The sequence below is a fragment of the Vipera ursinii genome, assembly GCF_947247035.1.
Source record: "Vipera ursinii genome assembly, chromosome: Z".
Taxonomy (NCBI): domain Eukaryota; kingdom Metazoa; phylum Chordata; class Lepidosauria; order Squamata; family Viperidae; genus Vipera; species Vipera ursinii.
The window spans coordinates 99,380,799-99,394,103 of record NC_139517.1 but is presented as its reverse complement, the minus strand read 5'-3'; the positions used below and the strand labels follow the sequence as shown (position 1 = coordinate 99,394,103).

The 13,305-nt window shown below is 44.1% G+C and overlaps 1 protein-coding gene across 1 annotated transcript in view; it reads left to right on the top strand.

The window, feature by feature from the left end:
• DYNC1I1 (dynein cytoplasmic 1 intermediate chain 1) overlaps positions 1-13,305 on the top strand; it is a 215,334-nt gene that overhangs the window by 164,811 nt on the left and 37,218 nt on the right. The window contains exon 14 of the mRNA XM_083376361.1: positions 424-568. Coding sequence (XP_083232487.1) covers positions 424-568 — 145 coding nt within the window. The remainder of the gene's footprint in view (positions 1-423; positions 569-13,305) is intronic.

The window sequence follows — 13,305 nt, the reverse complement described above, 5'->3', positions numbered from 1 at the left end:
ATTCTATCCATCATATCGCTTTTATACTTCTTATAAACAACTCATTTCAGCAAATATATTCAACGTGTCTTTTTCAAGGTGAAAAAGCCATAGTATGCTATTCAAAAAAGGAAATCAGAGCTTTTATGAATGTATCACAGGGTTAAGTTTAATCTTTTTTAAACTGGTTTTAACTTTTGTATTGTTGGTTTTTAATTCCCTGTAAACCGCCCTGAATCCTCAGGGAAAGGGCGGTATATAAATGTAATAAAATAAAATAAATAAATAAATATACACTAAAACCGTTTAGTTGTTACCCAACTTCTTAGCAAGAACAGGTGATTTTAGTCTTGCTGATTTTGAAAATGGAATGCTTGTATCATAGCATTTTCAGTGAGAAAAACTATGAAGGTTTCCTAAATGAATGTATTTTTTTTCCTACAGTAAAGCAGGAATTGGAGAAGTTTTTGAAGGTCACCAGGGCCCAGTAACAGGGATCAACTGCCACATGGCAGTGGGTCCAATTGATTTCTCTCATCTGTTTGTTACATCATCATTTGATTGGACTGTCAAATTGTGGACCACAAAGGTAAGAAATGATATTCAGGAGACTTTCTTTAGTCTTTGTCCTCTTCACCAACTGTCAAGACTAAGCAAAAATGGATGGTACTATATTCATCTCACAGCGTTATACCTGATATAATAGATAATGTTTCCCCAGGGATACCTTAGTAGGATAACTTTTTCTGAACTATTTCACGGTAGTTTCTGGATTAAAAATAAGTGCACCCAGAAGACTATATAGTTTCCTTCCCTCCTTGCTGTCTTTCTCACACATTCATGTATCTATTTATTTATCCAATATTCTTGCAGTTTCTCTCTCCCCCCCCCAATAAAAACTCATCTTACTATTCCTCCAGAATTCAGAATTGTTGGGTCAGAAGCAATAGTATGTTGATGTAGGCCAAAAGAGGGTATCATTTGCAGCTGCACCAATGCTTAGGAAAAGGTTTCCATTCATAGATGTAGAAGTAAGCACACAGAGTTGAGGAGAAAGGGATGAGCTTCATCCAAATCCCTCCACCAATGTTATGCACTGAGGAGGAAACCCAGTTATTCTAACTGTTGGTATTTCTATAAGGACAGAGCCTGAGCTTGTCTATAGTATATCATATTTGATATTAGTAAGCTATAAGAATTTGGTTAACACATTATAATATCACTGCATTGCCATTTTTCCCAACCTGCAAATAGAAACTGAGAGATGGGAAGCTGTATAAGGCCATACACTGAAATCTGGATTTAAATTAAAATTTATTGTATTAGAAATACAATAAATTTGAATTTAAATAACTTGATATTTTGCAATATTTATGAAAGTGTTGGTTAGACACTTAAATTTTTACATTGATATAAAACTCTGCCTATTTCAAAGCAAAATAAATTTCCCAAAGTTGAACTTGGATTTTAATATGACATTTTTCTTTATATTCCAATTCAGAAGGTTAAAAGAAGGCCATAGTAATTTGCATGATTGAGTGAATGAATACATGAAGTTAATATAAATTTTGCTAAATGCTTTTGGAAGGTCAGATGTTAAATAATCAGACTGGTTGCATACTCCTGAAATGAAGGACTGATCACTTCACATTGGATATTGTCAGATGCTGGTTGCTGCACACTACAGTGTAGCAAAACTAGTGCTGGTCATTATTAATATTAATATTGTCACATTTTATTAAGTACAAGATGAATGCTAGTCTGTATTTGTAAATCATAGAAGTCAAGTGCTGAATATAATTATCTAGCAAATGTTTCTTGAATCTTTCCTGACTAGGCGAAAAATGGAAGAAAATGCCATCTATGTGATCTTTTTCTGAATATAAAAGTATTATACAATGATTGGAAAAGTAAGATTTGCTTAGCAGCAGTTTTTCATAGCTTTTGACTGAAGTTGAACTAAGACCTACTATGAGATACCAAAATGTAAACTATTGCATAGTGGGTCTGACGCAAGGAAGAGACGCCAGCCGGTGTGTGAGTTCAGCTCTTTATTGGTGGGGGTAGCGAACTGGGGAGTGAGGGTTACCTGGCCTCCTTAAATACCCGGCCAGGTAAGCGGACAGCCAATGGGGTTGGCCCTAGGTTTCCTGCCGAAACTGGGTTTCCCGCCGAAATCGTTTGGACCAACTCCCCCTGGTGGCTGTTGCTATGCAGGTGCCTGCATACATAACACCCCTCCCCCCTTAGAGGAGAGCCACCTAACAATTAACAACTTGCACTAACTACAACTATATACACTGTATCAACAATTAAAAAAACAATGCAACTGTGTGGAGGTTACTTGCACACATAGTCCGACAGGTAAGCAGGGGTCCTGTGTGGCCGGGTGGACCGTCTGGGTGTGGTTGGGCCCTGGGCTTGGACCGCGGGTTCTAGAGGCCTTTGTGCAGGGGTGCCAGGAGCTGGGATCAGGAGGCCCTCCTCCTCTGGTTCCTGCTCTGTGCTGTTTCCGGCTGGGTTGACCTCTCCTGGGGTGTGGCTCTCCTGCTGGGTGTGTGTGGTGCACTCAGGGACCCTTCCTCTGAGCTGGTCGATGTGTCGCCTTATGCGTCTGTCCCCCTCCACCCCCACGATGTAAGAAAAGGGTCCTGTTTTCTCAACCACTGTCCCCGGAACCCATGGATGTCCTGCCCTGTAGTTCCTTGCCCAGACCAGGTCTCCCACGTTGAGCACTCTGTGTGCCGGTGGTGATGGCGATGACGGTGATGATGGTTTGTTTGTTTTTATTTGTTTTTATATACCGCCCTTCTCCCGTCTCAGCTGCTAACCGGTCTGGGTGTAAACGGTCCAGCTTTGTGATGAGGCGCCGACCCAAACGAAGTTCTGCCAGACTCTTCCCGGTACCCACGCATGGTGTAGTGTGTTGGGCAAGTAGGAATTTTGCCAGTCTGTGATGCCAGTCCCCGCTGATGATGCGCCGGAGTGCATCTTTGGTTGTCCTTACCATCCGTTCAGCTTGCCCGTTGGTCGATGGATGGAAGGGCACGGAGGTGGCATGCCTAATCCAGTTCGCCTTCAAGAACGCCTGGAAATCATTAGCGGTAAACTGAGGTCCGTTATCAGACACAATTACGTTGGGGAGGCCGTGTGTGGCAAAGAGAGCTCTGAGCACCTGGATTGTCCTTCCCGAGGTCATGTTGGGAAGAGGGACTACCTCTAACCACTTGGAGTGACTGTCCACCACTACTAAAAACAGTTGGCCCTGGAATGGCCCTGCATAATCAATGTGGATGCGGGACCAGGGTGTGTGTGTGTAGCCTCCCACTGGTGCACTGGTGCGTGTGGCATTTCTGGCCTGGATCTCTGGCACGTGTAACAGGCCTTGACCTGTTCCTCAATGTCCTTGTCCAGCCCTGGCCACCAGAAGTAGCTTCTGGCCAGAGCCTTCATCCTGACCACCCCCGAGTGTCCCTTGTGTAAGGAGTCCAATACCCTGGCCCGTACTGCGGTAGGGATGATGACCCTGCTACCCCAGAGAAGACATCCCTTGTGCGTGGAGATCTCATTGTGTCTGGTGAAATAGGCCTGGAACTCAGGCCCCGGGGACTTGTCCTGCCACCCCGTGCAAACCCATGAGTGTACCCTGCCCATGATATTGTCTGTGGCTGTGTGACTGGCTATGTCCCTGGCATGAACTGGACACTCTGGTAATTCCTGCAGGGCTAGGATCTGCATTGCTGGAGCTGGGTCTGGATCCGGGGTGTCTAGGGGTAGCCTATTTAGACCGTCTGCATGGCCCATCTCCTTCCCTGGCTTGTGCACCAGTTTGCAATTGTAGGCTGCAAGGAAGATGGACCACCGGAGCATTCTGGGGGACAGAATTTGGGGGGTCTGCCTGTCTGTTGTGAACAGGCCCAGGAGTGGTTTGTGGTCCGTGTAGACAGTGAACTCCCTGCCATACAGGTATTCGTGGAATTTTTTGATTCCTGCCACGATTGCCAGGGCTTCTCTGTCAATTTGGGCGTAGTTCCTTTCTGCTTCAGACAGCGTCCTGGAATAATAAGCTATGGGAATTTGTGCCCCGTTGGGCTCAAGGTGACTGAGTACTGCGCCCACACCATAAGGGGATGCATCGCATGCGATGCAAATGGGCTTGGACTCGATGAAATGGGTTACTGTGGACTTATCCGACAGTAATGCTTTCAGGGCCCTCAAGCTCTGGTCGTGGGCGGCAGTCCAGACCCATGCTGCCTGCTTGTCTAGTAGCCTGTGGAGTGGCTCTGCAATGGCTGCCTTGTGTGGGAGGAATGCATGGTAGAAATTCAGCAGACCCAGGAATGCCTGTAGCTCTGCCTTGTTCTTGGGTGTGGGTGCTAGTTTGATGGCCCTCACCTTGGATTCTGTGGGGTGGATTCCCCTGGCATCTACTCTGAACCCCAAGAATTCTGTGGAAGGAACACCTATGCTGCATTTTTCTCTCTTGAGTTTGAGGCCAGCTGTGTGCAGTCTGGACAGCACCTCCCTGAGCCTACCTGCCAGTTCCTCTGCTGATGCTCCTGCAATCAGGATGTCATCAAAATAAGGGCAGACTTCTGGGATGCCCTTGAGTGTCTTCTCCATGACTTCCTGGAAAATGCCAGGAGCAACACTGACTCCAAACTGCAGCCTGTTCACCCGGAACGCCCCCCTGTGTGTTACTATGGTTTGAATGTCAGCTGTTGCCCTAGTAACTGTGAGTTGCTGGTACGCCTGCACAAGATCGAGCCTTGCAAAGATGGCGCCGCCTTGGAGGGAAGCGAGAACGTGGCTGACCGTGGGGACCGGGTAAGTGTGCGGGTTCAGGGCGCGGTTCACCGAGCACTTATAGTCGGCGCAGATCCATATTTCCCATTGGATTTGAGGGGGGTTACGATAGGGGTCTCCCACTCCCCCCCGTCTATGGGCTGTAAGATTCCCTGGGCCACCAGCTTATCCAGTTTGCGCTCGATTTTGTGTTTGAGTGTGAAAGGGACTCACTGCGGCTGAACCCTAATGGGGGAAACATTCGAGTTAAGCTTGAACGATATGGGGGCCCCTGTGTATCTGCCCAGCGACCCGTCAAAGACATCTGTGAACTCCTTGCAGACGGCCTCGACGGAGTCCCCCTGGATCCGATGGATCCCGGAGACTGGGATTCCCAGGGCCTCAAACCAGTCTAGCCCGACCAGACTGGCTCTTCGGCCCTCTACCACTACAACATCCAGGTGCCCTTCGCGACCCTTAAACCCCACCGAGATGGTAGCCTCCCCCTTTACCTTGACTGGCGAATTTTGGAAATCGGTCAGGGTTAAATTTGTAGGCCGTAATTTAATCCGCTGCTTGCTCCAGCTCGTTATGTAGTTAAGGGTCTCGTCCGAAATGATCGAGACCGCTGATCCGGAGTCAAGCTCCATGCTGCAAGGGACACCTTGCAAGCGGATTGTTAGTCTAATTTTGGGTTTGAGCAGCCGGCGGCTACCCGTGTGGTTAATGGCCAGCCGGCTCTCAACATAGCCAATTCGCGTTTTGGTCGGGGCCCCAGTACCTTCGAACGGCGGTTCCTCCAGTTGCAGCTCGTGGATCTCCTCTCGGGGGTGGCGGCTACGACAGACCGTGGCTATGTGGCCTGTTTTCTTGCAGGCCTGACACGTGGCGGACCGGAACTTGCAGAGGCTGCGCACGTGGTTCCCACCGCACCCTGCGCACCTCTGAGTTTTGGCGGCATTGCTGGGAGGCCTTGGCTTGTCTGGGCATCTGTCTCGCTGGTCAGGGGTCAACTTCTGCTGGAGGAGGTCGATGCTCTGGTCGTCCTCCTCTGTGGCACTTTGCTGGTGGATGCTAGTCACCCGGTTGCTGGACCAGGTTTCCTGGCACGCTTGGACGGCCCCGCAGGCCGCTTCGTGGGCTAGGATGGCATCCTCGGCTTCCTGGAGCGAAACCCCCTCTCTCTCGAACAGGCGCTCTTGCAGCCACCTGTCTCGTAGGCCGCAGATCAGCCGGTCCCGTAGCCACTCCTCCACGTTCAAGAACCTGCAGGCGACGGTGGCTTCTTGTAGGGTGGCGAGGAAATTGGCACCGGTCTCGTTGGGGCGCTGGTCCATTTTTTTGAATTGCGACTGCGCGGCCACCTTGGAGCATCGGGGCTTGAAGTGGGCGTTGAGCCTGGCCACGAGGTCCCGGTACGCGACGGTGTTGATGGCCTCCTGGGCGAACAGGTTTGCGGCGATCTCCAACAGGGCTGCCCCCCCGATGCAGAGCAGGGCTGCCGCCTTCGCACTGTCCTCTGATATCTGATTGAACCGCATGTACAGTTCAACGTGAGCCAGGTAACGGGCCCAGGTCTCGGGGTGGCGGGTGTCGAACTCGCGGGGTTGTCCGGCTCTTGCCATGGCGGGGCGGTTGCGGTCTCTGTCGTGGTGTGGTGTGTGGTCTTGGTTGCGGATGCGGATGCGGTGACCGGCGTGGCCTGGTTGGCTGGTCCAGTCGGCTGGCGGTTGTGGGGGAGAAGGAAGGAAAAATGCCTTTCCCTTCAGCTTGCGGAGCATTTCCCCAGTGACTTCAGCTCTTGGTCGGCAGCAATCCCACCTTCGTCGCCATTATTGTGTAGTGGGTCCGATGCAAGGAAGAGACACCAGCCGGTGTGTGAGTTCAGCTCTTTATTGGTGGGGGGTAGCGAACTGGGGAGTGAGGGTTACCTGGCCTCCTTAAATACCCGGCCAGGTAAGCGGACAGCCAATGGGGTTGGCCTTAGGTTTCCCACCGAAACTGGGTTTCCCGCCAAAACCGTTCGGACCAACTCCCCCTGGTGGCTGTTGCTATGCAGGTGCCTGCATACATAGCATAAACTACAAGCCTTTCTATATAAAACTTATGCTCAATCACCCAACTCTAGTTTTCCCCCAAAGACATGTGATATCAAGACAGACCCGTTACATGAACCTTTTTAATTATAGCATATCTCCAAGATCCAAAGCAGTACTATCATGGGAAAGAACTCTTAGATCCCTACAAAACGTTAATCTTCTAACAGCAGTACCTAGAAGCCATAATCTTTAGGAACATAGGGAAATACTTCAGTAATATATAATTCAGGGAAAGACAAGTTATTCTGAACCATATAATAACTGTAAAATGCTAATTCTTGACATAGATTATTTAAATTTGCCTGTTTTTGTTGTCTAGGTTGCAATTTTAGTCTATAAAGCCAATGTAATTTTGATCATTGAATCATGGGATCATACCACACCCATGAAAGCTGAATTAAAATGCCCCCAAAATCAAGATATATCCTGGTATTAGCTGAGACTTCAGTGCATTAGTGCTTTGAACATGTAAACTCTTTTCTAAAGGCCACCTGTTCACTAATAGATACCAAGGATTATTAGCTAGTGTTAACGTGCAACAATCCCTATGCTGTGTACCCTGTTATCATACAAGAGAATTATACTATTCCACATGAAGAAAAAAACAGATTTGCATCTCTTAGACATTGTTTTGTCAGAGTATCTCTTTATTCTGCCATGCATCAAAAAGAATATGTCTGCTCAAGGGAACTGAACAAGTCCGAACAGGGTTTCAAAATGCAATTTTTACTGCTTGTTTTCACCCATTAATTCTACATTCAGTACTATGGAAAATATACTGTATATTCAAACACATTTATCCTATAATATATATAAATTTAGTGTGCAATACAATATTAATATTGAAACTCTGTTAGGAATATTTGGATATTACTGCATGAGCTATACTAAACTGTTAAATATGTTACTGTTATTCCTTGATGTTTAGTTTTCACTTCAGTATAGGTACATATTTCTAAGCTCGCTGTTATGATGAATCTTCCACTACTTCCCAGAAATTAATAAAAAATATCGTTTAAGTTTGGGATTTAAAGATAGAGGAGAGACTACATGGAAAAGAAATGAACTAGGATTAACTAGATGGATGAAATGATAATTTGATAAAAGAGAAATTCAAAGACAAAGGGGAAAAGTATTGAATGATATTACTGTACGTCATTGTTTAAGAAAATTAAAATGGTTAAAATAGATGTGATATTACATGCATTGAGGCTTCTACAGGTAGTTTTCAACTTAACAGCCATTCATTTAGTGATCATTCAAAATTAGAATGGCAGTGAAGAAGTGATTGTGACCGGCCCTCGGATTTACAACCATCACAGCATCCCTATAGTCACATGATCAAAATTTGGGTGCTTGACAATTGGCACATATTTATAATAGTTGCAGCTTCCCGGGGTCATGTGATCACTACGAAGTCAATGAGGGCAGCCACATTTGTTTAATGACCATGTGATTCATTTAATAACTGCAACCATGGGAAAGAAGGTCATACATTTGGGGAGGACTTCCTTAACAACTGATTGTTCCAAATATAAGGAAGGGAGGGAAGAAAGGAAATTTCAAAGACTTTTCTTTGTCCTCTTTTCTCCCCTGGCTGCTCTTAAACTTAACAAATTGAAACTCTGGTCCCAATTGTGGTAGAAGGTTGAAGAATACTATATAATGCACTGTTTTGGTTTTTTTTAAATAAATAAATTGCATCAACTAGTTAGGGATTAAATAATTAGAATTATAGCATCTGTGGAAAAATAGCCTTCCAATACTGAGGAAAAAGCCTTCATCTGAAAATGATGCTTTGAGAAGAAATTCCCATGATGCCAATGAAGTTAGGGTTAGGTTCTTCATGCTTGCTGCAGCCTTTCCAAGGTTCAACCCCTGACTCGGCTAAGGATTTCTATGTGTTTCTGTATGTTAAATAGAAAGAAATATTTAACATCATGTTAAATGTTATGGCTTACTGAAAAATATATCACGGTCTTACAATAGTTTGTCACATAGTTCAAATAGTAATCCATTTCTCCTTAAACACAATTGCCACAACTTTCCTGTTCTTTTTCTCAGTCTAAGTGGATGACATAATGTAATACTGACTAATCTTTTGCTTTCCATTGCTTCTGCTCCTTATTGGGGGAGGGGTTCTGGTAAAACTTAAGAAGAGAGAGATGCTTGGACTCTTAAATGTGGTTTCTTCCATGTGGTCAGGTACAGTAGGACTGGAAGGAAGTTTTGCCTTTGATTTTTTTTTCTTTCTTCTTAAATTAATTTCCTCTAACTCCCACTTGTACCATCTTGGTCAATTGGTATTCCCAAAGAAAGCACATGTTTGCTTTATACTCATGCATCCTTCCTCCTAATATGTTTTTTTTCTCTTACTTTGTTTCAACAAAATAATTTAAACAGATGCTTGTTTGATTCTTCTGTGATCTAAGTTTCACCTTAGTAAGACACAACATTCCTGCACAATACAAGGCAAACAGTACTATATAGTTATTCATAACTTTGGCTTGCCTGCAGCTACCTATCCCTTTCCCAGAATGTATTATTGTGCCCATAGGAAAAGTTGAAATGTCTCAGCACATCTGTGTGTTTGTGGAGATTCTCAGTCATCCAGATCATAGTTGTCTCAAAGGTGCTTTTTCAAAAGGCAGCTGGACTGTTTTTTCCTTGAGGAAAAAGGTGTTTAGCTTTTTATCCAAGAAGCTTCATCGGTTCTGGCAGGAGGATGGTAATGATAATGATAACTTTATTGTCACTTTGAATGTACACCAATCGGCATACATCAAAATGAAATTTCGTTGCATACAGCTCTCAAAGGGTCACCACCTCCGATATATACTTCTTGTTCGTGGCCCGCTAAAATTTCACATTGTCCATTTTAGTCTCTAGGGAGTGAATGATGGCACACAGGACAGATGGAAATGGGGCTCCATGTGGATTAGCCCTCAAATTCGCTTGTATTCTGACAACCTCGCCTTCTTTCCTTTTTCTGATCCTGACTCTTCCACCTTTTCCTTAAAGAGGCCTTGCTTCTTTTCGTCCCTGGAGCATGCTGCCGCTGCCACCAACTCCTCCAAAAGCCTCTCTCTCTTCCTCTGGGCCTGCCAACAGCCTCATCCAGTTCCTTTGCTCCATAAGCTCCATGTCCTCTCCTCCTCTGCCTCCTCTGGAAACAGCCCATGCCAGCAAAGATTGTCGGTCGTATGTCGTATGTTACCTTAGTTCCACCATGTTGCTCAAACACATTAAAATCTTCCTGATCATGTGGCCTATAGCCCTTACTATCCCTCCCAAAACTATTTGCCTTCAAGAGCCAATGCAGCCGTAGCCATTCCAGGCGCCGCCATCTTAGTTGACTGGTGGGAGTAATGGAAGCATTCATTCTGACAGGATGTGTGTGTGGTGGTGGGGGTTTGAAAGGGTCATATTTCTTTGCAGTCATCTGGTTGGTTAGCACTTTCCCCGAAGAGCTCTTGAGGCCACCTGGGGATTTATCTGTGCCCTCAAGGTCATCTGTGTCAGAGTGCAAATGGGAGTGGAATCTTTCTTGGAACTACTGCAAGAGCTGCGTTGTAAATAGGAGATAGCTGGTGTCTTATCCTTCTCCCTCTGTTGAGAGAGGGCTGCTCATTGTAACATAAATGGTCTCTTTTATCCCTCTTTCAAACCAGTGGTCCTCTCTATTCAGGATGTGGACTTTGCTGTCTTCAAAAGAGTGACTTTGTCTTTCAAATGCAGATGGACTTCTGAATCTTGTCCCCAGGGTTTCCTCTTCTATGTTGTGTTATGCATTTGGGAAGTGATTGTTTTGTTTCACCTGTTGTGTTCTCAGAACAGCTGTTATGCAAAAATAGCATCCTGAGAGCACTCATTCCTTTAGGCTTATTTTGCCAAATTAGAGAAACTTAAGGTAATTCTCATTAATTTAGTTCAGACATGTCAAACTCGCGAGGTCACGTGACGTACTGGAGCTTTTTTCCCATTGCCAGCAATGGGGTGGGAGCGGTTTGACAACCCTGGTTTAGTTGATTTCTACATTCTGCCAAAGAACAATGTGAACGTTCAATACTCACATGAATACATACACCTTTGGGAGAATAGTAATATTTGGTTGTAATCTTTTCCTTTGATTTATTTTATCAATAAAAGAATCCCTATTCATATTTGTTCCCAAATGCAATTTAAAGTGCTGGGTGTCAGCTTTCAAAATCCTACATGGGTTGGCACTGAAGTACCCACAAGGCTACCTCTTCTAACTAGGACTGACCTGAGTCGGTTACAACTAGCAAGGTAAAACTGACGAAAACACCAAAATCAGAAAATTATGATTTTCTGGCAGTTTTATTTCAGGGGTCACAATGGTAATTGTTCAGTTTGACTCACTAATAGATGTTTGTTTTGGGGGGGGGTTATAAATTTAATTGTTTTAACACTACTGTGAATATCTTATTTCAAATGTTTTAATTACTATACATTTCTGAGAGTCTGTGGGATGGATATAGCAATAGCACCTAAACTTATATAGCACTTCACAGTGCTTTACAGTTCTCTCTAAGTCAGACATGTCAAACACAAGGCCCAGGGGCCAGATCCGGCCCCTGAAGTGGTTTCATGTGGCCCGCGAAGCCATCCTGGAAACAGTGAGGGAACGGCCCCCACTGCCTTGGCCCTGGCCCAGAGACCCTCCTTCTGCCAGAGACCCTCAGATCTGTCCCACTCCTGCCCAGACCCCATAGGCACCCTTGATGCGAACGATGTAGAGCTGAACATGCCCACCCAGTAGGCCATACGCACTCTAGCCACGCCCACCCAGGCCACACCAACCCGGCCCCTTGAGGGCAACCGCAATGCTGATGCGGCCCTCAATGAAATTGAGTTTGACACCCCTGCTCTAAGTGGTTTACAAAGTCAGAATAATGCCGCCAACAATCTGGGTCCTCATTTTACTGACCTTGGAAGGATGGAAGACTGAGTAAACTGTGAGCCAGTGACATATATGTTTGATAAATAAATTCTGAGGAGGCCACATTTATCATTATCCTGATATTCAACAAAGACAACTGTGAAGAGCTTAAGCCTCCTGAGTTAAAAATTATATAATATACATCTTTCTAGAAATTTCAGGAATAAAAACTCTCTACCTTAAAATAAATGCAAAATATTATTATATTATGCAGTCTGTTATAAGTTATTTTGGGCACTTTGATTTTCTGGTCTCTGTCTTTTATTTACTTACTAAGGAAATCAGACTCTACCGAATATTTTAATAGAAAATTTTAAAATAAAATGAAAAAAATTGTTCTGATAAACATATATTGCAACCTTATGGGGAAAATATGCAGGAAAAAAGTATGAACTTCAAAATATACATCTTTGCATTTTATAATGTACATATATTACCAGAACATTTGAATAATAACATTTATGGATGTACAAGTGGATACAGAACATTCATAGATGCATAAATGGGTGCACAAAAATGTTTTATTGGGAAAATTGTTTGCCAAAATTATGTACACTAAAATCAGTTTAATTTCTCTAGGAGCGATATGCACAAAAGATAAAGCTGAATGTTTATCAGACTGTTAATTTGATTTAAAATCCTATAACTCATGTGAAGAGCAAATGCCCCTAAATCTATGTACTTTTACAAATGACTTTTCAATCTTTTTTACTGTAATCAGCAATACAAAAGGGCTTATATACATGGTACAGAACCCAGTTAGAAGCATGAGATATCTATATGTTTCCTTTTACTCCAATTAAATCTCCTATTCACAAGTGGACAGTATGAATTATCTCCAAAACTGGGTGCCCTTTTCACACATTCAAAATGTTTAGGTCCCAAATGACTAATAGAGCAGTAGATAATAAGTATAGCAATATAGGCCTACTCATTTGAAGAGAGAATAAGTGTTGTACAGTGCCCTATTTGGGTTGATCTTATGTTTTGCCACTGCATTCAAAGTTGACTTTCTGTGGCAATATAAACATCTTTAAATGGACCGGGTGTGTGTGTGACAAACTATTTTGGGAAGAGAAAAGAAGCTCCAATTAAATTTATTGTGTCCCACAACAAAGAGTCATACATGTATGCAGAGCATGCTAATCATTTCAGTGAACCGTGTGTCCGTCTGTTTGGTAAGTAGCATATTGGCTTATATGATAACAGTTCTGTATTTTATACAAGCTCAGCATTTTGAGTTTTGCTCAGAACTAAAGCAATGAATGAATTTTCTTCAGAGCTCAATTTTGTTGTCAAAAAGCCAAAGTGATTTCAAAGGAATGGGTGGAGTTGCTTGTTCAGGCAGGATTTTTTACTTTTTGCCCTTTACCTCTGGAGCCAGAGGTCTGGCTTCCATCCAGCTGTATGAGGAGAAGATTATGGTCTTTCTCTAGGTAATTTGAAGGAGCAAAACCAAAGCAAAACCTGGTGGTCAAA